The sequence below is a fragment of the Caretta caretta genome, chromosome 14 (genome assembly GCF_965140235.1).
Source record: "Caretta caretta isolate rCarCar2 chromosome 14, rCarCar1.hap1, whole genome shotgun sequence".
In the NCBI taxonomy this organism is placed as follows: domain Eukaryota; kingdom Metazoa; phylum Chordata; order Testudines; family Cheloniidae; genus Caretta; species Caretta caretta.
This window is the reverse complement of record NC_134219.1, coordinates 14,040,166-14,063,544: the sequence shown is the minus strand read 5'-3', so window position 1 is coordinate 14,063,544 and position 23,379 is coordinate 14,040,166. Positions and strand designations below refer to the sequence as shown.

General features: G+C 48.1%; 1 protein-coding gene across 2 annotated transcripts; it reads left to right on the top strand.

Annotated features, from left to right (window-relative positions):
- Positions 1 to 258: 258 nt before the first annotated feature.
- LOC125621323 (CMRF35-like molecule 1) lies at positions 259 to 14,210 on the top strand. 2 transcript variants are annotated; one of them, XM_048818100.2, is made up of 6 exons: positions 259 to 663; positions 1,585 to 1,941; positions 3,985 to 4,144; positions 10,187 to 10,302; positions 11,882 to 11,934; positions 12,638 to 14,210. In XM_048818100.2, the coding sequence occupies exons 1-6, from the start codon at positions 624 to 626 to the stop codon at positions 12,791 to 12,793; spliced, it is 882 nt and encodes a 293-aa protein (XP_048674057.2). In that variant the 5' UTR covers positions 259 to 623; the 3' UTR covers positions 12,794 to 14,210. The 2 variants fall into 2 exon arrangements, with proteins under 2 accessions (XP_048674057.2, XP_048674058.2); XM_048818101.2 differs by having other exon boundaries at positions 260 to 663; positions 10,190 to 10,302.
- The last annotated feature ends 9,169 nt before the right edge of the window (positions 14,211 to 23,379 follow it).

Genomic DNA, 23,379 nt, shown 5'->3' with positions numbered 1-23,379 from the left:
CTGCAGCTGTTATTGCTGAGGGGGTCCATTTTCTGTAAGGTTAGGCTGGGTCACTGGGCAGCAGGGAGTTGGTTTACAGGCTGCCCAGGATCTGCCAAATAAGAGAAGGCTGGGAATATTGGCGTGTTTAAAATGAAGGGTTTGATGATGGAGATCCACACACATTTCAGGAACTCCTTCCGACTGCAGCTGCCATTTTCCGCCAGGCCCTGCTGTAATCGGTCATGATGCAAGTATCACCAGACAAAAACAGGTTTCAGAGGAACAGCCGTGTTAGTCTGTATTCGCAAAATGAAAAGGAGGACTTGTGGCACCTTAGAGACTAACCAATTTATTTGAGCATGAGCTTTCGTGAACAGGAACCCAGCGACCACAGCAATCAAACCACCGTGCGCTGAGTAGGAACCAGCCACTTCCCCCTTAGTCCTTCCCGAGGGAAGTGAGATAGCGTAGATAAGAGGAACCCTTGCAGTGAAAGAACTAGTTAGAGAGTCTGTTTCATTGCAAACGCCTACAGGAGAAATCCGGACCCGGTGCTGCCTAGGAATACAAAGGAAGGATTTTCCTAGAAAGAGACTCACCTGGAATCGACGTCCCACCAGGCTGCGGGGAGAGGCAGAGCAATGAGGCTATTCCCCATTCTGGGTTGGATGCTTTTCCCAGGTAAGGCAGCAGTGAGCTGCGTATGCACCCGCAGGAACAGCCGGCGTTGTTGCTCCTGCGGCCCGTCGCGCACCCACACGTGTGTGTGTGTGTGGTCGGGGAGCGGCTGCTGAGGAGGGATTCCAGGAACGGTCCCTGGGCCTGTAGGAGCCGCAGTGCGCCGCTCCCGGAGACTGGGATTTTGTGCCTTTGCCAAAGTACCTGCCTCTCGGTCGGGGCGTGTGTCATTTCAACGGCTCCTCGCGGTTTGTGCCGCTGCCCGATCAATAGGAGCTTTTTTTGCGGAGATCCCCTGCTGGCAAAGCTACCGCAGGTTGGTGCTTTACATGTGTAAGTTACCAAAAACTCCCGAGCCCAGAAGGGGACAACGGGACTGTCCCAGTCTCTCTCTCTCTCTGTGCCCACGAAGTCTGTGTAAGGTTACACTTGCTCCCACATTTTTCCCGTGATGCTCTGTCGGGGGGGTTACGGGGTGTCCAGACTTACAGCCAACACGTTTTCTGAGCGCCAGCCGCCCTCTGCGCTTCCAGGCAGGGCGGATACGTCTCCCTGCCCCCGGCTCAGCGATTAGGGGAGGGGAAACTCCCCCGGGGTGGGTGTCTCTCCCCCGGAGTTAGGGATGACGGAGCCAGTACAAAGGAAGGGGACCGGGGATCGCGCAGACCCAGTTTCCCCTCGTGGACTCTGAGCGGAGCGGGGTGTTAAAGGAAACCGGCCCCTTTCTGGGGAGGCTGAGGGTGGAGTCCTTGTTGGGGGGGGGCTACAGCCCGGCAGGCCATGGGGTGCGGCCCTCCCTCTCCCAGCGTGGCCAGGCTCGGGTCACACGGGTCAGGGGCTCGCAACATTCCCCGGGGCGCTGGGGGCATTTTGTGTTTCTTCCGACGGAAACGACGCCCCGGCTCTCGTCTCTGTCTCTCGCAGGCTGCTGGGCGGTGACGGGCCCCGGGGCAGTGCGCGGGCCCCCGGGCGGGTCGGTGGCTGTGCGGTGCCGGTACCGGGGCGGCTCTGAGGATGATCCGAAGTTCTGGTGCCGGGAAGGAGGAGGTTGGACAGGAGGAAGGTGGCGCTGTTCCGACGGGCTTCACATCGTGGAGACCAGTGGGTCGGAGGCCGAGGTGAGGCAGGGCAGAGTCTCCATCCGGGACAATCACACCGAGCTCGCCTTCACCGTGACCGTGGAGAACCTGACCCGGGCAGACGCCGGCACGTACCACTGCGGGGTGGGGAAGCCTGGGCGTCTTGACCCCAGGGCCACTGTGGAACTCACCGTCTCCCCAGGTAAATCCCGGCGCCGCTCTTCAAGGTGAGGCGGGAGCGCGGGGCCCGCAGCCGGCGCTCCGGACACACGAAGCCTTTGGGCTCTGCGGGCCGCAGCACGAGGCGGGGGTGGGGGGACAGCGGGGTGTCCGTCAAGGCGCTGCCCTGGAGAGTCGATTTTAGCTCCGTGCCAGTTTCCTAGGGCCCTGCCCAGCGCTGGCCCCAGGGAACACGGTGAGCGCCCCTCACCGAGGCCAGCCGGCAGCACCTGTAAATAACATGGCAGGGCAGTTTCTTCCTGCCCTGGGTCGTGTCCCACGGGGGAAGAGGCTCTGCTTTCACCCTGGGCCGTTCTCATCCTAGTTTGTGTGTGTCCAGCCCTCGTCTGGACCCTGCTGACTCGTGTTTGCTCACTGACCTCCTAGTTACTCGCTCGGCGGGCCTTGACGGTGAGGCTGCTTTGGTTCCCGAGGGTGGGGCTGTTAGTGCCCTGTGGGTCTCCTCCTGAACTGGGAGAGGACAGGAGCTGGCTGCAGTGGGGTCTGGGTATCACTGTGGCTGACAGGAATGGGGAAGTTCCAAGTGAATAAAAGACTAGCAGTGTCAACCTGTGGAACTCCTCAACACATGATGTGGTGAAGGTCAACACTATAACAGGGTTAAAAAAATATTAGATAAGTTCATGGAGAACAGGTCCATCAATGGCTATTAGCCAGGATGGGCATGAATACAACCCCATGCTCTGGATGTCCCTAGTCTCTACTTGCCAGAAGCTGGGAATGGGTGACAGCGGATGGATCACTTGGTGATGACCTGTTCTGTTCATTCCCTCTGAAGCACCAGACATTGGTCACTGTCAGAAGACCAGATACTGGGCTAGATGGACCATTGATCTGATGTCTATGGCTGTTCTTAGGAGAGGGCTGGTGTTTTGTGGGGACCAGCCCCCCAGCTTTATGCTCTACCCCACTGGTTAAGGGGAAATATAAATATTGGCCCTGCCCTTTAGTTCCTCGCCCCCTCACCCCAACCCAAATACACAAATCTCACCTTCATAAAGAATTCCCATTAGTGGAATCCAATTCCAGACATGAAATCTTCATGGATTGACTTGTGATCTTTGATACTCTCAGGTTGCACCCCCTCAGTGCAGACAGTGCGCCCGGAAATGAGCGTAGCAAAGTGGCATTGTTTACCTACTGTGGCAGGGAAATCAGTAACCAGGGTCTCTTCCAGGCCGAAGGACTCTGCCCTGATTCAGCATCTGGACGCAGAGACTCCTCACTGCACTTAAACCAGATAAAGGGCATGCGCGAAAACCAGAGACAGTTTACACAGTTGCTAAAAAGCTGTCGATTCCGGCAGCTTTCGCCGGCTGAAGCCCCGTTCCCCGGCTTCTTTCATCTTGCAGCCGCGGCTGTGGGGTACCAGCCAGAGAGAGGGGGGCAAAGCGAACAGCGAGGGTGGGTGTACTCTGTTGCTGTAGTGTTAACCCAGCAAAGCATGGTCTGGCCAGAAGTGAAGAATCTGTGGCTAAAATTCTGTGCTCAGCCTGTGGGTGGCACACCCCAGGGGGAGGGGGGCAAAGATGGCTTTAAGTTGCCCTGGCAGCTTTCCAGTTCTGAGCTGTCACGTGAACTAGGTAGAGGAGCGGCTGCTGTAATTTCCCACAACCTGTCCCCATGGGCTCCCATGGACTACTCTGCATCCCCCAGCAGCAGGGAGTTTCTATGGCCCCAAGTGACAGAGAGAGACATGCCCCCCCCCTCCAGCCTGGCATTCCCCATGCCAGTGTTTTCAGTGGTGGGAGGCAGCATAGGGCCACTTGTTGCAGCCTGATGCAGTTCTTATGCTGGGGCCGTTCTGCCCTGGTGACTGCAGGGCTTTCATGGCTCCTCCACCCCATCGGAGCAGCCTGCGGGGGCCTCAGCAGAGTGGAGAATCCCTCCCCTGTGTCTCTTGAAACCTAAACCTCTTTTTTAGGAACAAGAATCTTTAGTGCCATTGAGAAAACGGCATTTCGTCCCATGGAATCTGATTTACTGAGTCTGTTTTTATCCACAGCTAATTCTTCCCCACCCTCAACAGAAACGTCATCATCAGCGACAGAGCAACCAACTGCTTCTTCTCCCTCAATATCTACTTCCCTCGGGACAAATGCTGAGAAAGGGATATCCACCTTCTATCCAGGGATATCCACTAACCATGACACCACTGCCTCAGGGTGAGTATCAATGCTCCAGCCAGGGTCGCTTTTATGGGTGCGTCCACACTGCAGCTGGGTGCGAGCTCCCAGCCTGGGTACCCAGACTTGCGATAGTGGGGCTTGCGATAATGTGCTGAAAATAGCTGTGTGGATTTGGAGCCTGGGCTCTCACGCTCACACCTAGCCCTAGGCGAGATGACAGCCCAAACCACAAAGTCTAGGCAACAGCTACTTTTAGCACACTAGGGTGAGCTCCCACTACACCAGGGGGTCTGTGCGGGCTGGAAGGATCCCTCCCAGCTGCAGAGTAAACATACCCTATGGGCTGCCAGCCTCACTGGAATCAGTGCAACGTCAGGGGGTATATAAAATGCAATAGTGAACTGTGAAGGAAGACAAGGGGGTATATACCCCCTGACGTCGCACTGATTCCTTGCTCCTGTGCTTAAAATTATGCACGTTCTTAGCTCTATCAGGTCTGATTACAACCCTCCCCCATTAAACCACTAAACCCGTGCCTGCTGAGAAAGCCATGTGGTCATACTGCTGTAACCGTCCCCCTTCCTCATTCATTTCCCTCCTGACAGCTAGTTTCTCCCACTTCCCGCAACAGATCTGAGAGTCTGCCCCTGCAAGCACTAGGCACATGAGCCATCTGAGTCACATGACTAGTCCCACGGACATCTACATCCTGGTCTATACCATCTATTCCTGACAAGGAGAGTCCGCAAAGGGTGCAGCCGAGTCAGCGCTGAACAAGCTCCAACTGTAGACAAGCTGCAAGATCTAGAGCCAAAATATTTCAAAATAAGAAATTTTAAAATCGAATGATCTTTTCCCCATATATTTTGTTCACTTTTTGAGCTCTGTGCATCTTCCAGCCGACTGGTCAGTTTCACTTTTGCGTCTAATTAGTTCCACTCCAGCCCATGTACTGACTAGCATAATCCTGCCAGGTTTGGGTTGCCAGATGCCAGCGCTGCAAGTGGCATCCTTACTTATTTACACTGGAATTTAAAACAAGGCATGAAACAACTTGCAGCCAGAGGGAACAGGGGATAGACTGGAGAATAGCACCGTCACTAGGAAAAGGCAGGTCTATGTGATTGGGGACTCTTTACTGAGAAGAATAGATAGGCCTGTAACCAGAGCTGATCCAGAAAATAGGAGGGTGTGCTGTCTTCCAGGTGCTAAGATACGGGATGTAGACCTGAGGTTGAAAAGGATTCTAAAGGGAGCGGGAAAGAATCCCCTAATTATCCTTCATGTGGGAACAAATGATACGGCTAGATTCTCGCTGGAAAGTATTAAGGGAGACTATGCTAGGTTGGGGAGGACGCTTAAGGAAATTGAGGCTCAGGTGATCTTTAGTGGGATTCTGCCTGTTCCTAGAGAAGGGCAACAAAGGTGTGACAAGATTATGACTATCAATAGATGGCTTAGGCAGTGGTGCTATAAGGAGGGCTTTGGGATGTATGGTCATTGGGAGGCATTCATGGATAGAGGACAGTTCTCTCGGGATGGACTTCATCTGAGTAGGGAAGGAAATAGACTTCTAGGATGGAGGTTGGCACAACTGATTAAGAGAGCTTTAAACTAGGAATTTGGGGGAGATGGTTGGGAGATGTCCAGGTAATCTCCACGCCAGAATTTAGCATAGAGTGGAAAGAAAATGAAGTAAGAGTGGATACAGCTGTAGGTAGGAGGAAGGGCAGTGTAGATACAAGTCTAATAGGTTATACTGGTAGTAAAATAACCGTGCCTAATAGGGTACAGAATGTGAGTGAGGCCAAACAGCAAAAATTAAGATGTTTGTACACTAATGCAAGGAGCCTAGGTAATAAAATGGAGGAACTAGAGTTACTGGTGCAGGAAGTGAAACCAGATATTATAGGTATAACAGAGACCTGGTGGAATAGTAGTCATGACTGGGCTACAGGTATTGAAGGGTATGTGCTGTTTAGGAAAGACCGAAATAAAGGTAAAGGTGGTGGAGTAGCACTGTATATCAATGATGAGATAGAATGTAAAGAAATAAGAAGCGATGAAATGGATATGACTGAGTCTGTCTGGGCAACAATTAAATTGGGGAAGAAAACTATTAGAGCCTCCCCTGGGATAGTGCTTGGGGTGTGCTATAGACCGCCGGGATCTAATTTGGATATGGATAGAGCCCTTTTTAATGTTTTTAATAAAGTAAATACTAATGGAAACTGTGTGATCATGGGAGACTTTAACTTCCCAGATATAGACTGGAGGACGAGTGCTAGTAATAATAATAGGGCTCAGATTTTCCTAGATGCGATAGCTGATGGATTCCTTCAGCAAGTAGTTGCTGAACCGACTAGAGGGGATGCCATTTTAGATTTGGTCTTGGTGAGTAATGAGGACCTCATAGAGGAAATGGTTGTAGGGGATAATCTTGGCTCAAGTGATCATGAGCTAATTCAGTTCAAACTGAATGGAAGGATTAACAAAAATAAATCTGCAACTAGGGTTTTTGATTTCAAAAGGGCTGACTTTCAAAAATTAAGGAAATTAGTTAGGGAAGTGGATTGGACTGAAGAATTTATGGGTTTAAAGGTAGAGGAGGCCTGGGATTATTTTAAATTAAAGCTGCAGAAGCTATCGGAAGCCTGCATCCCAAGAAAGGGGAAAAAATTCATAGGCAGGAGTTGTAGACCAAGCTGGATGAGCAAGCATCTTAGAGAGGTAATTAAGAAAAAGCAGAAAGCATATAGGGAGTGGAAGAAGGGAGGGATCAGTAAGGAAAGCTACCTTATTGAGGTCAGAATATGTAGGGATAAAGTGAGACAGGCTAAAAGTCAAGTAGAGTTGGACCTTGCAAAGGGAATTAAAACCAATAGTAAAAGGTTCTATAGTCATATAAATAGGAAGAAAACAAAGAAAGAAGAAGTGGGACCGCTAAAAACTGAGGATGGAGTGGAGGTCAAGGATAATCTAGGCATGGCCCAATATCTAAACAAATACTTTGCCTCAGTCTTTAATAAGACTAAAGAGGATCTTAGGGATAATGGTAGCATGATAAATGGGAATGAGGATATGGAGGTAGACATCACCATATCTGAGGTAGAAGCGAAACTCAAACAGCTTAATGGGACTAAATCGGGGGGCCCAGATAATCTTCATCCAAGAATATTAAAAGAATTGGCACAAGAAATTGCAAGCCCATTAGCAAGAATTTTTAATGAATCTGTAAACTCAGGGGTTGTACCGTATGATTGGAGAATTGCTAACATAGTTCCTATTTTTAAGAAAGGGAAAAAAAGTGATCCAAGTAATTATAGGCCTGTTAGTTTGACATCTGTAGTATGCAAGGTCTTGGAAAAAATTTTGAAGGAGAAGGTAGTTAAGGACATTGAAGTCAATGGTAAATGGGACAAAATACAACATGGTTTTACAAAAGGTAGATCGTGCCAAACCAACCTGATCTCCTTCTTTGAGAGAGTAACAGATTTTTTAGATAAAGGAAACGCAGTGGATCTAATTTACTTAGATTTTAGTAAGGCGTTTGATACTGTGCCACATGGGGAATTATTAGTTAAATTGGATAAGATGGGCATCAATAGGAAAATTGAAAGGTGGATAGGGAATTGGTTAAAGGGGAGACTACAACGGGTCCTACTGAAAGGTGAACTGTCAAGTTGGAGGGAGGTTACCAGTGGAGTTCCTCAAGGATCAGTTTTGGGACCAATCTTATTTAATCTTTTTATTACTGACCTGGGCACAAAAAGTGGGAGTGTGCTAATAAAGTTTGCAGATGATACAAAGCTGGGAGGTATTGCTAATTTAGAGAAGGACAGGGATACCCTACAGGAGGATCTGGATGACCTTGTAAACTGGAGTAATAGGAATAGGATGAAATTTAATAGTGAGAAGTGTAAGGTCATGCATTTAGGGATTAATAACAAGAATTTTAGTTATAAGCTAGGGACGCATCAACTAGAAGTAACGGAGGAGGAAAAGGACCTTGGAGTATTGGTTGATCATAGGATGACTATGAGCTGCCAATGTGATATAGCTGTGAAAAAAGCTAATGTCATCTTGGGATGCATCAGGAGAGGTATTTCCAGTAGGGATAAGGAGGTTTTAGTACCATTATATAAGGCACTGGTGAGACCTCACCTGGAATACTGTGTGCAGTTCTGGTCTCCCATGTTTAAGAAGGATGAATTCAAACTGGAACAGGTACAAAGAAGGGCTACTGAGATGATCCGAGGAATGGAAAACTTGTCTTATGAAAGGAGACTCAGGGAGCTTGGCTTGTTTAGCCTAACTAAAAGAAGGTTGAGGGGAGATATGATTGCTCTCTATAAATATATCAGAGGGATAAATACCAGAGAGGGAGAGGAATTATTTAAACTCAGTACCAATGTGGACACAAGAACAAATGGATATAAACTGGCCACTAGGAAATTTAGATTAGAAATTAGACGAAGGTTTCTAACCATCAGAGGAGTGAAGTTTTGGAATAGCCTTCCGAGGGAAGTAGTGGGGGCAAAAGATCTATCTTGCTTTAAGATTAAACTCGATAAGTTTATGGAGGAGATGGTATGATGGGATAACATGGTTTTGGTAATTAAATATTCATGGTAAATAGGCCCAATGGCCTGTGATGGGTTTTTAGATGGGGTAAGATCCAAGTTACCCGGGAAAGAATTTTCTGTAGTATCTGGCTGATGAATCTTGCCCATATGCTCAGGGTTTAGCTGATCGCCATATTTGGGGTCGGGAAGGAATTTTCCTCCAGGGCAGATTGGAAGGCCCTGGAGGTTTTTCGCCTTCCTCTGTAGCATGGGGCACGGGTCACTTGCTGGAGGATTCTCTGCTCCTTGAGGTCTTCAAACTACAATTTGAGGACTTCAATAGCACAGATATAGGTGTGAGGTCTTTTTTAGGAGTGGTGGGTGAAATTCTGTGGCCTGCATTGTGCAGGAGGTCGGACTAGATGATCATAATGGTCCCTTCTGGCCTAAATATCTATGAATCTATGAATCTCTGTTGGTCTAAGGTTTTTGTAAACTTTTTGACAACATCTAAATTTGGGGCCAAATTTGAGCTGACACTGTTCCTTTCAACAAAATAAGATTTCTATCCGCTAAAATTAAAAGTGGATGAAAACTACAGAATCCCGGGCACCAGGAAAAAATCTAAAAGGAAACCAAAATGTCTAAGGCCCTTATCCTGCAAACCCTTCCACGTGCTTGCTTAACTTTAAGCATGTTTAGAACGTTAAGTATTTGCTTAAAATATTTGTAGGACTGGAGCTGAAAATATCAAAGAATTAACAAAAAAGTCACCACAAGTTAGTTTTAAAGTACATATTTATCAGCTATACTAGAGAGGCTGTTGGTCATTTCTGCTCATCTCAAAGACAAGACTAAAAAAAGGGACAAATGAAGTTAGTTAAGTAGCTGGCTATGCATATTCTCATGCAGTGTGAGACAGTGTCCAGATAAAATCCTATGCATGATAAATGAGCCGGGGGGGGGGGGCGGGGGGGCATGGAAATCACCAGATTAACGCATCTGTGGACATCCTTAAACTTGCCCCACCCAGCATCAGCTACACATCTGTGTCAGCTGCGCAGGAGGGTTGGCTGGGTGTGACCAACCCACCTAAGGGAATCCAGACAAAGTTTCACCCTCAAAAGTTTCTGTGACCTGGGCAGACAACAGGGGGGGGGGTAATATTATCTACGAATAAAGGTGCTGTTACAGCTAGAGCAGGTTTAAAATAAGTGACATTTATCTCCTCCAATGCACCAAGCCCTGGCCCGTGTCTCGCTCCCCCACATGCACAAGGCACAGACCATGCCTGCTACATCAGACTCTTCCTACAGACTGCACGATCTTGCTGGCTACTCACATTTGTATTTGATACAGGTGCCATTTTAGAGGTGACCTGAGTTAGATTTAGCCTGGACTAGGATATTAATCTGCTGGACCCTGTGGGCCTGGTGCACAACAAACAGTTGCTCCTGGCTGAATTAGCAGTTGAAGGAGAAAGTGTGAAAACAGACATTCTCTCTTTTTCCAGCAGGTCCCAAGACTCAGACATCGTCTACATCCTGGTACCATGCGTCCTGCTGGTTCTCATTTTGTTTCTGCTCGCTGCTGTGATGTTGGTAAGACTGTCCAAGAAGAGGAAAAAAGGTAAGTGAAATCCTGCACGTGTCCTCAAATGAGTCATGTTTCTGATCCTTGCTGCTTCTCTCCTTCCCTCCCTCTTCCCCAAATGGGAAAGTCCAGAACTCCACAAAGCACAGGGGCTGGAAATAGGGGCACTGCTGCACCCCCTGGCTTGAAGTGGTTTCCATCATATACAGGGTTTACAGTTCGGTTCAGTGGCTCTCAGCACCCACGATACGCATTGTTCCAGCACCCCTGCCATCAAGTGACTTCTGTGCTTATTGCACCCTGCTGAGCTCGACAGAGCATGTCTGAAATGCATGAGAGACCCGTGTGCAACATTGTCCAAAACTGCAAATAACTCTGGTTTTGGTGTTTGTTCTACATCTCTGTTGGAGCTGGGCAAAGTTTTACCACCAAAATTATTTTTCAGTGAAAAATACAGACTCAGCAACACCAAAACGTTTTGCCAAGTCCTGTCGAATTGTTTCAGGGGGGAAAAAAAACAATCCTACACATCCAAAAAAACCTGATCTATTTCATATTAAAATGTCAAAAGTAAATATTTGGGTTTTTCAATTTGAAACAAATTCTTGTTTCAAAAATTATGTAAAAACCAATCAAATGTTGAAAATGGTCACAACTGAAGAGAAACATTTCAATTTTATCTAAACAAAACGTTTCATTTACCCTGGGGGGGAAAAAAAGTGATTTCAATGTTTTGAAGTTGCCAGCTCCCCTCTATCCGTTATTTGCCCAGCTCTAAACTGCATACACACATACACACCCCTCATGCTATGTAGCTGCTTACTCCATCACTGAAATCAGTGGGACTACCTGTGGAGTAAAGGTGCTACCCTAAGTAAGGGTATCAGAGTCTGACCCTAAACACCAAGGTCTCCTTCCTTTTCACTCACTGTGTCACTACATGGCTTGAGAGCTCAGGTGAGCTCTGATCAGTCCAGGATCTGGCGGTGTGTGGATAGCGATGGATCATTTCAGGGTCAGTCAGTTCCACAGCATCAGCTGATACTAAAAACATTACAGCACTCTACGCTGATTGCCTCAGACAATGGAGCGCAGCTGTTGTAAGCTGTGGCTTTTTGGACCATTCCTGTAGAAGAGACCATTTTCACGTGGGAGCTTTTGCTAGCACCGAAGGATCTTTTCAACTTTGGTTGTATTGAGTGGATGGATTTATGCTGACATGCCCCTGTTTGGTTTGGTTCAGTAGGCCAGGTTCGCACTGAGTCTAAAGGGAAGCTGGAGTTTGGTTCAGAGGGCTGTATTGTGCAGGTGATGGAAAGCGGTCACTGACTGGTGCAGTTGGCCGGATCTCAGTTAGCACCTAGAGAATTGACCCATTTCCTTTAGGATCAGTGGCAGGGCAGCAGGGAGGTAACCTAGACTCAATGGCTGGATTTACTAGGGCACTGCAGTTTTGATACATTTCTGGTCTTCTGAGCTCAGTGTGTGTGTCCCCTGAAAAAGAGTTACAGGTCAGCCCTGCAACTTAGAACTGCAAAGCTGTGAGAGCCGCAGTTACCCCCTTACCTGTTGCTGTAACTTGGCTCTAATTCAATCTCTTTTCTGTCTCATCCAGCTCTTTCAGGAGCATCTGTGCAGAGGGACAAGAAAATCAACCTGTCAAATTTGGTAAGGCAAATCATAATATGTCCTGGTAACATCACCTCTTAAATTCTGTCCTAGGGAGGTGTAATATCACAGTTGCGGGGGAGGGGAGTGTGACGGGTTGGGTCACAGAGACCCCCTTGGGGCTGCTACCTGATATGCTGAGACTACCTCTGAGCCTGTTTTCCCTGCCAGCTTGGGACTTCAGCACCCTGTTTTGTTGAGCCAGACACACTAGCCTGCTGCAAACACGGACCCAGGTCTGAACCACATCCTCCAAAAGCTGCAGACTTAACTGAAAACAGCTTAAGAAGTGCTCCTGACTCCAGCACTCAGACATCCAGTTCCCAATGGGGTCCAAACCCCAAATAAATCTGTTTTACTCTGTATGAACCTTAGTCAGACTAGCAACCTAGGGCCTCAGATAGCCAAAGTGCAGATGGGTTTCAGTTCCCTGTTCTGCCCCTTGCTTCCTTTTCCTGTTTATATAGCTCAGCTGCAGGGCAGGGCTCCCTGAGTGCACCCAGGCTGCTTTGGCTGAAAAGGGTAATGCACCCATTCGTAGACACTTTAGGGATCTCAGCGATAAGTCCTCAATACACAGCCCAGACAAGTCACTTGGTTAAAGGGACCCGCTGAAATTCATGAAGCCAGGGTCTGCTCAGCCGCAGCTACTTGGGCTCCTATTCTAGCTTCTTCCCTCTGATCAATGAGGTTTTTATTTCAGGGTTCAGAAGAGGTTTCTTATGTCACAGTGACGATTTCCAACCCCGACCAGCAGCCCATCTATGCCAACATGGAGCAGCGCCCCAAGAAAACACGCCCAGCCAAGCCCCCTGAGGAAACCCTGTACAGCGCTGTGAAGAAGCCACCCAAACACTAACCCTGGATAGGAGGCCGAGTGGTGATGGGGGGCTGCATGGTCCTTATCCAAGCTGCTTGATCCCTACCTGGCAACATGTGAAGCAACAGGGTTTAGAAGCCAATCTGACCTGTACAAACTCCGCCAGCTGTTGTAGGCAGAGGACTTACGGACACACTCAGCCTGGACCTGGAGTCTGTTGGTTTGTCTGATGGACAGGTGGCCTGATGGAACTAAACAGTTGCTGTTATCTTGTGAGGAGCGGGTTCAAAGAGCCAGCGGCTGGGCTTACAGACAATGAAACTCCCCAGGATCTGGTCAGCAGGACACGCGAGAAACGTTGTATCTGTGTTTGAATATCATACATCTGGTGCAAAAAGGGAGTTTAGCGGGACCATGAAGCAAACCTGCCTGCAAGAGGAGTTTCCTCCATATCAGGAGAGAGGGTAGTTCCCCCTGTCACCCCCTCTAACAGCAAGTTAAACCGGAAACGGATCCAGGCATCCAAGAGATAGATGGAAAGATAATTTACATGCTCACAGGTGTCCTGGTGATTAAATCTATCAAGCTCTGGAATCAAATCAGGTCAAGCATCTACATCCCAGCCTGTTTTCATACAGAAACTTAAAACCCCTGGAACTGAATTTTGAACTGGTTGGACACAGGGCAATCATCATCTACAGAGAGGAGAAGTGCATGGGGAGGAACCTGGGCCTTGGAGTTGTCTCTATGCATTATTGGGGGGATGGTCTTATTAAGGTTGCCTCCCCAACACTTCCCATTATAAAACCCCATTTTGGTTGCTTATAACTTTGCCAAACTTGAATTTTAAATTTTCTTAGCAAGGTGTCTCCCTCAGAATTATTTTTTTTGTTTTGTTTGTTGTTGTTGTTTTTTAAGCTTCAACCAAACAGTTCAGATAGTCCTAAGAACAAGGCAAGGGATAAATATGCTGCCTTGCAATGTTAATAAAAATTCTCTCTTTTCTTTGAGAAGCTGTAGTGTCCACACGCTTTGGAGCCAGGACTTGAAAGCTGGCAGACCATGGCCCGTGTCTCAGGGACATACCTTTTGCTGTGAAAATCCAGTCAAATTTGGCCAATTTATAAGCCTTTGAAAAATCCGTGTTTGTACATGCTCAGTAAAAACTTCTTCCAATTGCACAGACCACCTTAATTTCAGCATCCCCTAACTTTTCATTGCTTGATTTTGCAACCTTAATATTATTTTAATGTCGTTTTTTTGCATGCAATATGTTATGCAAGGAGGGCCTTCTAACCACTGTCTTTCCCTCACCCTGCAGTATGGATTGATGGCGTGAAAGTTTTATTTATTTTTCTAGCATGAACTACCCTAGATTTAAGCCTCTTTCTTCTTGCAAAAGGAATTTGTGACCATCCAGAAACAATGGATTATAATAAATTATGTCTCACTGGCATCAATCATTTATACTGCATGACTAGTGTTAATCAGGCTTCCTACAGAAAGCCCAGTGAGGGTGAGAGGGTCGAAAAGCAACTAAACATTGCTGCACTTGTTAGTAAACATCTGGAGCCAGGCATGAATTTCATGCATTGCTGTGAAGCGTGGGAAACAAAGGCTCCTGGAAACAGAAAACATAATAAAAAAAGAAGATCTGGCTTGCGTTGGAGGTGCTGAGCTAAGGTGTATAAGATCTAGATTCAATTCCCATGTCTACCACAGACTTCCTCTGTGACTATGGGAAAATCACTTATCTCTGGGTGTCAGTTCCTCATCTACAAAACAGAAGTATTGCTACTTCCCAAAGATTTTGTGAGAGTAAATTAATGAATGTCTGAAACGCTCACTTACTACAACAGAGTCAGCACCCATTTCTTGCGAGCGCCCCCTTCTGGGCAACGCATGCCTGCAATTACTCAGTTTTTTCACAGGGCAGCACCTACCTCTTCTCACAGGCACCCACTTTTTAGTTAGGTGTGAGCCCTGCTTTTCTTTGGGTTCTTACACCAGGGTGGCACCCGCCTCTCACGAGTGTCCCCCGGCCACTGGTTGTATCAGCGACTCAGCCCTCCAGCCGAGTCACACACACCATCCCCCCTTCCGGGGTATACAGTCTCTCTTTCTCACAGTCCTGATAGGGGGCCCAAGCACCAAGTCTTCCTCCCCAGGGACACTGCCTTCTTTAACAGCCCAACAGGGGCCCATCTCAGCACCCATAGTTGGTGTCCTTACAGCAACCCTCGCTTAGGCTCAGTCTTCAACCAAACCAGCACGGTACCCTCGCCTGGTCTGGCTAAGTTCTGGGCTCAGTCCCCTGAGCTCAGCCTGTCCACAGTCCTGCTGCTCTTCCAGCAACCCAGACCTACATCTTCAAGCTCCAGGCAACACACTGCTCTCCTGCTGCTGCTTCCTTTTTTATGGCCCTTCTATCCCCTGATTGGTTGCTCCAGCAGACCCTCTGATTGGCTGCTTCTCTGCAGCCACTCTAGGCCACCTGGAGGACTTCTCTGCTTTTTGGAGGGGGCAGGGCAAAGCAGGGCCAGGAGGTCTTCAGCAGGGTGTCTCCAGAGCTAGTCCACCCCATCACAGAGGTCAGTAAAAGTATCTAGATAGATAATTTGCATGCCATGAGGGATTAAATTAGTTTCTTAAACTAAGAACCCCTCAGCAGTGTTAAAAATAACTTCTCAAGTGAATGGATCATGTGACAGTCAGCAATGCTGATCTCTTGATATAACTGATTAAAAAAAAAGCATACAAGGTCTCTGTTAAGGTTTTGCATTAGGCTGCAAGTTTGATAAAGTTTGGTTCATGTCACGTCTTTGGTACCTGTTGGACTTGGAAGTGAAAGCCTTATGGAGTGTCGACGTGCATTATTGAGAGTGTTCTAGGCAATGTGAAAGTGGAAAGGAATGCAAAAGACATCTTTTTATTTCCTTGCTCTACAGGGGGAGGAGGGGAGGTGTCCTGATGCAATATTACCTGCCACTAAATATAGTTTTTCTTTGCTAATTATTTCTAGTACAGCAGCACTCAGAAGCCCAAATCAAGATCAGGGCCCGGTTGCACTGAAAGTTGTACAAATACAAAATATGAGCCTGTCCCTTCTCTAAAGTGCTTACAATTAAACTATGGGCAGGATGTGATAGGTGGATGTAGGGCAAAGCAGTGCTGGTCACAGACTAGACATTTTTCCCCATGAAAAATTTCAAACATAGACTTTGTTTGAACTTCTCCAAATTTCCCACAGGAAGCTTCAAAGTGATTCAAAACAAGAATTTTCATTTTCAAATCAACAGTTTGTTCAACTAAAAGTGTCATTTGTTTGGTTTTTCTGAAAAAAAATCTAATTAAAAGGACATTTTAAGCAAAAGCAAAATTAAAATTTCTCTTTTCCTTTGAAATGTCCATTCAAAGTAAAAAATTTCATTTTGAATTTTACTGAACAAACTGAAATCTTTCATTGGACTTTTCCTGTTACGAAACAGGATGTTAACATAACCCGCAGCCATCTTGTACACTTAGCCACTATAAGCTGGAAGCAAGGACACCACGTAGTCAGGAATAGTTTGACCTGGGTACAACCAAAGCAGACAAAATAGCCCCACAGCTTCAGTGTTTGTCTGTGAGGGTGAGAAAGTGACAGGGTCATGGGAATGAAAGGGAGTGTGAAGAACTGATCTTGGCTCTGGGTGTCTGTGATTATAAGTTTTGTTTTTTGCTGAGAGCGGCTTTATGGATAAGTAGAAATTATGACGGATTTTTTGTTGTTGTGTTTTTTTAAACTGTTGCTAGAGAAATGGTCAGCCTATTAGAGATGTTCTGAGTTATTTGCCTTAAGTAAGGTATAAAAAGATTAGCAAATCTTCCCCATGGCTAGGAGGAAGGCTGGCCGCTGGAGACCTGCTACTGGACACCACCTCAGACTTTGGGTAACTATATCTGGGGTGCTCGCAACTATTGCTATTTTGTGTGTGTGCTGTAGACTCAGTAAAAATAAGGCTTTGGGGATGAAAGCACTCATTTGTACCAATCATTTATCAAACTGAGGAGCTGTATCCCCATTGATTGATTTCCTGCTAAGTGGATGTTTTCCCCCACAAGAGGCGTAGTGCTTATGTCAATGTAGTTAGGGTGATGCCATATCTGTGTAGACACTGCGTTACTTACATTGGCTGTCAGCTCTGAATGGGGTTACAGCTTAAGCCCTTCCCGCACCCCCAGCGCTGACAACCTGAGCAGTCCACCAGGCTCATAGCTGTGAGCCCCTGCTCTGGCCCTGACAGCCAGGGAGGCAGCTGTGAGCTCTGTACCTACAACTGAGACTGTCAGCCCCAGGGCTGCAGGGCTCCAGCTGTCAGTGTCCCGCAATGCCCCACTTCAGCCAGTGGAAAGCGCTCCTGGTGACGATGTGCTTGCACCAATGGAAGGAGCACGTGTGGACATGAACCATCGCTTTAATTACTGCAGTGGCTGTATGTCAACTTAACTCAAGTTGACTGAATTTTGTAGTCGAGACAAGCCCTCAGTCAGAGTTACTGCCCTCCCAGCCTTTCCCAAGAGAAGTGAGGCAGCTGAGACACTGAGAACCCTTACAACAAAAGAAGTGGTTAGGCAGCCACAAAGTTTCATTGAAAAGTCCTACTGAAGAAAAAGGGGCCCAGTTCTTCCTAGTAATACAAATAAAGATTTTCCTGCAGAGAGACTCACCTGGAGTTGACGTCCCGCCACCCTCCAGCGAGAGGCAGAACAATGAGAATTCTCCAAATTCTGGGTTGGATGTTTTTCCCAGATAAGGCAGCAATGAGCTGCGTATGCACCAGCAGAAACCAGCAGCGTTGTTCCTCCTCGGGTCCGTCACACACTCACGTGTGTGTTATCGGAGAGTGGCTGCTGAGAATGGAAGAGGAATTCCAGGAATGGTCCTTGAGGCTTCCAATAAACCTGCAGGAGCCCCAATGCACTGCTCCTGGAGACTTGGATTTTGTACCTGCTTCTCCGGTGGGCCATGTATCATCTGAACCGCTCCTTACAGTTTATGCAGGAACTAAAGCTGCTCATTCACTAGGAGTTTTTTCCAGAGTATACCTATTGGTAAATTTACTGCAGGTTGACCCTTCACATTTGTAAGTCACCAAAACGTCCTAACCCAGCAGGGGAGAACAGGAGGGTCCTAAAGTCTTTGTTTGGCAATGAAGAGTTTGCCCACAGATGTCTTCCTGCAATGCTCTATTTTTGTCAGCAGGAGTCTGGGGGCATCCAGAAAGGGCAGCAGCCTGCAGGCCCCTTTTTCCGCAGTAGCTCTAAGCGCCAGTTGCCAGGAGACTGGGACGTTCTCTCAGTGCAGAGCAGATACTTCTCTCTGGCTCAATAATTAGGAGTTGGGGGAACTCCACTAGTGTCTCTCTCCTCTTGAGCTAGCGATGATGGATCTGCCATCAACCAGTATTAAAAAACAGGGACAGGGATCCCACTTACCCAGTTTCACATCATGGAATCAGAGAGGAGGGGAAGAGTAATGGATGCCTGCCCTTGACTGCGTGGGCGGTGGGGGAGGAGGAGGAGTGATTGTCCACTCGGCATTTTTATTGCCCAACGGGCAAGGATTTGGGTCCCTCCATCTCTCAGCATCGCCAAGTTCTTCTCCTCTGGTCACGCATGTCAAAGGCTCAGCTGTCACCACAACATTCCCCAGGGCACTGAGCGTTTGTTTAGAAAGAAGTGATTCCTTGTGTTTCTCACGGTCTCTGGCAGGCTGCTGGGCAGTGACGGGCCCCAGGGCAGCACAAGGCCCCCTGGGCAGATCAGTGTCTGTGCGGTGATGGTATATGAGAGACTAGGAGGATTGTGCAAAATTCTGGTGCAGGACAGGACTTCTGATCTGTTCCAGCAGCATCAGAATCAAGACCACAGGGTCAGCGGACGAGGTGAAGCAGGGCAGAGTCTCCAACAGAGACAATCACACCCACCACTCATTCCCTGTGACTATGAAGAACCTGACACTGGGAGAAATGGGGACCTACTGGTAGTGGGGCCTACCCTCTACTCCAGGTTCCATCTTAGGGACCCTCTAATCAGAAGCCAAGGTCTGTTCCCTCCTGACCCCTGCTGCCTTTCCCTGAGCTCTCTCCTACCTTCTCCTGAGTCTGCCAGCCCAAACTCCCTCCACCCAGGGAGTGACTGACAATTACTTCCCTGCAGGCCCCTTCTCTGGCTTTGTGAGGGACAGGCAAGGCCTCTACAGGTGATCTACTCTCAAATTAGCTGCTGCCAGCCTAAATCTCCCCCATTTGCAGCCTAGCTGGCTGATGGGGCCCCACTTGTCCTAATTCAGCTCTTGCAGGGCCAGTGTGGTGAGTACACCCCATCACACACCCAAATTAGCTAGGCAGAAAGAGAAGAGCATGCCTGGCATACATGAGTGACCATGTGCAACATTGTCCACAACTATAAATATCTCTTGTGATGGTGTTCAGCCTACATCCCTGCATGAGGGCCAGATTCAGGTACCCTTACTCACACAGAGTAGCAGCTTACTCCACAAGTAGCTCATCATGGATGTCAAAGGGCCTACGTATGGAGAAAGGTGCTACTCAATATGAGTAAAGGCACCAAAATCTGGCCCTGAATTTGTTACACTTCAAGATTTCACTTCCTCTACACTTAATGTGTCAGTACATAGGAGCGTGGCTTGAGAGCTCTGGTGAGCCAGCTCAGCTCTGATCAGCCTGGGATTAGTTATGTGTGGATACAGTTGGATCATCTCAGTGTCAGTCGGTCCCATGGGACCAGCCATTACTAAGCAAATCCTCTAGAGTACTCTGCAGTAATTTCCCCAAATATTCCAGCGCAGCAACTGTAAGATGTGGTGCACTGGACCACTCCTGTGCAATTGGGCAGTGCATTTCCTATGGGCTATTTTGCTGATAAGGGTCATTTTGAGTTAGGCTGTTGTGCCAGGTGGTTGGATTTAGCTGCTATTCCAAATCAGGGTCTGTTCTGAAGGCTACATCTGCAACAAGTCTAAGGAGAAGAACAAGATTAGTTCAAAGGGCTGTGTCTGGGCGGCAGTGCAAAAATTGTCACTGACCAGATTAATAGATGGGGTTTGGGTTGGCATCTAAAGTTACAGAGGAATCCTGCCATTTAGATCTGTGTAGCTGTTAAATCAGCAATTGCCTCCTTACCTGTTGCTGTAACTTTGTTCTGATCTGTTTTCTGTCTCATCCAGCTCTTGCAGGAGAATCTATACAGAGGGACAAGAACATCAACCTACCAAGTTGGTAAGGCAGATCCTAGTATGTCCTGTTACTGTCCCATCTTAAATTCTGTCACATGTAGGAAAGTGCGTCACATGTAGACCTGGGCAAATAATGTAATCAATGTTTTGCAGATACTCATTCAAACTTTTAAATAATTTTGCTTCAGATAGGTGAAGCAATGGAATGGGTTACATAGGGAGGTGGTGGAATCTCTATCCTTAGAGGTTTTTAAGGCCCAGCCTGAGATTGACAAAGCCCTGGCTGGGATGATTTAGTGGGGTTGGCCCTGCTTTGAGCAGGGGGGTTGGACTAGATGACCTCCTGAGATCTCTTCCAACCCTAATCTTCTATGATTCTATGTTCATGTCCCTTTAGCATTTGCTTTCTGCAGATATTCCAGGGATCAAGTTTACTACCAGGAATCTTTGACTAAAGATTGACTTTTAGCAAATGTTGCAGAATATTTACAGAAAGCACATTTTGAATGAGCGCTCCCAGACTTGCACCATGCACCCACCAGGATACACAACGCTGGATCCTTGGCAACACAGAACGTGATCACCAAACCATGGCGATGTGTAGGACAGCTCTCCAGTCACTAGGAAGTGTGCCAGATGTCTGCGCTTGTAAACAAACCATGTCCCAGGGCTCTGAACCCAGCAGCCCACAGGACCTCACATCATGTCAGAGATGCTGGAGCATTCAACAGGGAACATTTCCCCATAACTTTACTGAATTGCATCAGAGCACCCCGCTCATTTCCAGCAAGAGAAATTGCAGAATGGAGAAGCCTAGATTCACACAGGAAATAATTTGGTTACTTAGATTCTGTGGGAACAGTAAGTGTAAAAGAGAACAGCAAGCCACAACACGATGGATGTGTGGAGGCTACTGCTTCACACATGTTGGGCGTGTAAGTGGTTTCATGCTATCAGCTGCCAGTAACTCACAGCTATAGCCCCCGCTGTGGCTTATTGCTATTACAAGCCCACTGGGCTCACGGAATGTACCTTTCTATTGTAAGAAGAATGCACTAGGGACTAAACACCTTAGGCTCAATGCTCCATTCACCCCAATGTAAATTCTGGGTGACTCTATTAAGGTCAATGGGCAAGAGTCTCCCCAACAGTATGGTATCTTTGTACTCCTCCGTCAGAGCAAAGCTGCCCCAAAGTCAGCTGATCTCACTGTTGGAAGGTCATCCCAGCACAGGGGAATTGTTAGGTGATGTCAAGCTTATATTGAAGTGTTCTTATATAGTGGCCCTGTAACAGCTCTCACCTCGGGTCTGGTTGGGGAGCATGGCCTAGTAGTCATGACTGCAACCCCTGACTACCAAAGGGACTGTGGGGAGGGGAGCCCAGGCCTGCCCACTCCACTGGGCTCCAACGCAGGGCCCAGGTTACCAGTAGTCTAGCAACCAAAAATTAAGGCTGTTCCCGAGCATCTTCCCCTCCTGGGGTCAGTTTAGTTCCAGGCTTTCCCCTGGTGCGGCAATCCAAACCAAAATAAGTAAGGGAGGTTACTAATGTCCAAGATCCACAGAATACTTCCCTCTCGGGTTGTCTCTGGGGTGGGTCCTCCCTTCCCTCAGGAAGGGCCCCTCTGGGCAGCTATTCCAGAGCCTTTGGGCTTTGCTCTGCTGGAGCTGTGAGCTGCAGGTCTGCTTACCTCCAACTCTGCCACCCAAATAAACTAATTCGCTGTCTTTTAATTCCCCCAGAAGAAGGAGCATTTGCTACGGGTGTGGCGGGGCGGGGCTGGCTGAGCCCAAAATAATCCCTTAACTCCTTGTTGTCCAATGTGGGGGCTTTTACACCCCATCACAGGCTCCTATATCAGTTTCCCCCCATCTCATTGGCATTTTTATCCACCTATGAATCACAATGGACTGGACTGTCCAAATCTTCCTGCGGAGTTTGCCTGAACAATACAGCAACTGTGCACACAACTTAGGTACGTGCATGAGCAACAGTTGGACGTGTTGTGTAAGCAAGTGTAGTATGGAAAGCACAATTTAAGTGCAAAATTGTGCCTGCCTTTTCAGGTGTGCGCCTGGAGGATTTGACCATCAATCAGACCCACAGGGGGCAGGGATTTAGGGGTTCTTTCAGGATGGTGAGATGCTAGGGCTGCCCTGCTGAGAATTGCTACATGGCTGTATCTTCAGTCAGAAGGCCCATCCACCCATAATGTGGCAATGCGAGGGGATGGATAGAAATACCTGAGTCCTAGGGGCAGATCCGTATTTATTTAAGCTAGGTGTGTAAGAACCTATGCACATGCCCTGCGCTGCGAATCAACCCCTTGTGACCCAGGACCAGCTGCCCCCCAAACAAGCGTCTTTATTACACTATGATACGAGGAAATTCCTTGCCTTTAAAATCTCTTGCAACATTTAACTGCCCTCATCAGGTGGATGGGTCCCATGAGGAGTCACTCTTCTCCAGCCCAGCATCCCTCCCGGCATCAGCACTTATAGTCTGAGTAAGGTGGGCTCTGTAGTGCATCTATCTCGTTGTACTGAACTAAGCTCATCTTTGTCTCAGGCAGTTGGGAACAATGCAGCAGATGGCAGCCCGGAGTATATGGTTCTAGATCTTCCTGCAGTCACTGACCAAACCCACATGCTTTCTAATTCCGTGAACCCTGGCAGCCGCTACAAGGAAATTCAGCCCCACCGTTGGGTAAGAAGAAAATGCAACAGCTGGAGTGAAGAGCTCAGGGCTGCAGCTAATTTAATATCACCCACTCAGGGCTGGAGGAGTCCAACACTTAATGAGGGTATAGATGGAGGTTTCCTCCTGGTGGAACACTCCATTGCAGTGGCGGATGGGATCGCCTTTAACCCTGCAGTGAATACTTTGCAAAGCACTTGGACTGGTTCTTTGGATGTTAATACGCAGCCCTGGGAGGTCTCTCTCATGCTGCAGATGCCCCACGTTCAGTGCTGCCCGCACTCACCCCTCACGCTATAGACTCAGGCAATACGATCCTCACCTGGATGTCATCTCTGAATTGTGTCCTGATTTTCTGAAGACGGCCCCATTTTTCAACAGTCTGCCCCAGAAACATGTAGCCCTCCAAAAGGTGCACATAAGCTTTACGCCCCTCAGCTGCCCTCAGGCCTCCTGCCTAGCAAGGGGAGCTGCTGCAGACTCTGGGAAGCCACTCTCCTCAGCCCCAGGAGAGCAGGGGCAGCAGAGCTGCTAGGCAGAGGCACCGGCTTGGCACCACCACTGCCCTGTCCCTGTAGGCAGTGCCCCCAGGCTGTAGGAGCAGGGCCTGCCCAGCAGCAGCACTGGGGCCAGGCCAATGGTGCACCAGCCCAGGAGGTGGTGCATTTGTACACATGCTTCCAGG

What these genes read in the sequence shown, in the direction of transcription:
- LOC125621323 (XM_048818100.2), top strand. Translation starts at nt 624, where the DNA reads ATGAGGCTATTCCCCATTCTGGGTTGGATGCTTTTCCCAG. An exon ending in GGGTTGGATGCTTTTCCCAG is followed by an intron (nt 664 to 1,584) that starts GTAAGGCAGCAG and finishes TGTCTCTCGCAG; the next exon opens with GCTGCTGGGCGGTGACGGGC. An exon ending in GTCCAAGAAGAGGAAAAAAG is followed by an intron (nt 10,303 to 11,881) that starts GTAAGTGAAATC and finishes TGTCTCATCCAG; the next exon opens with CTCTTTCAGGAGCATCTGTG.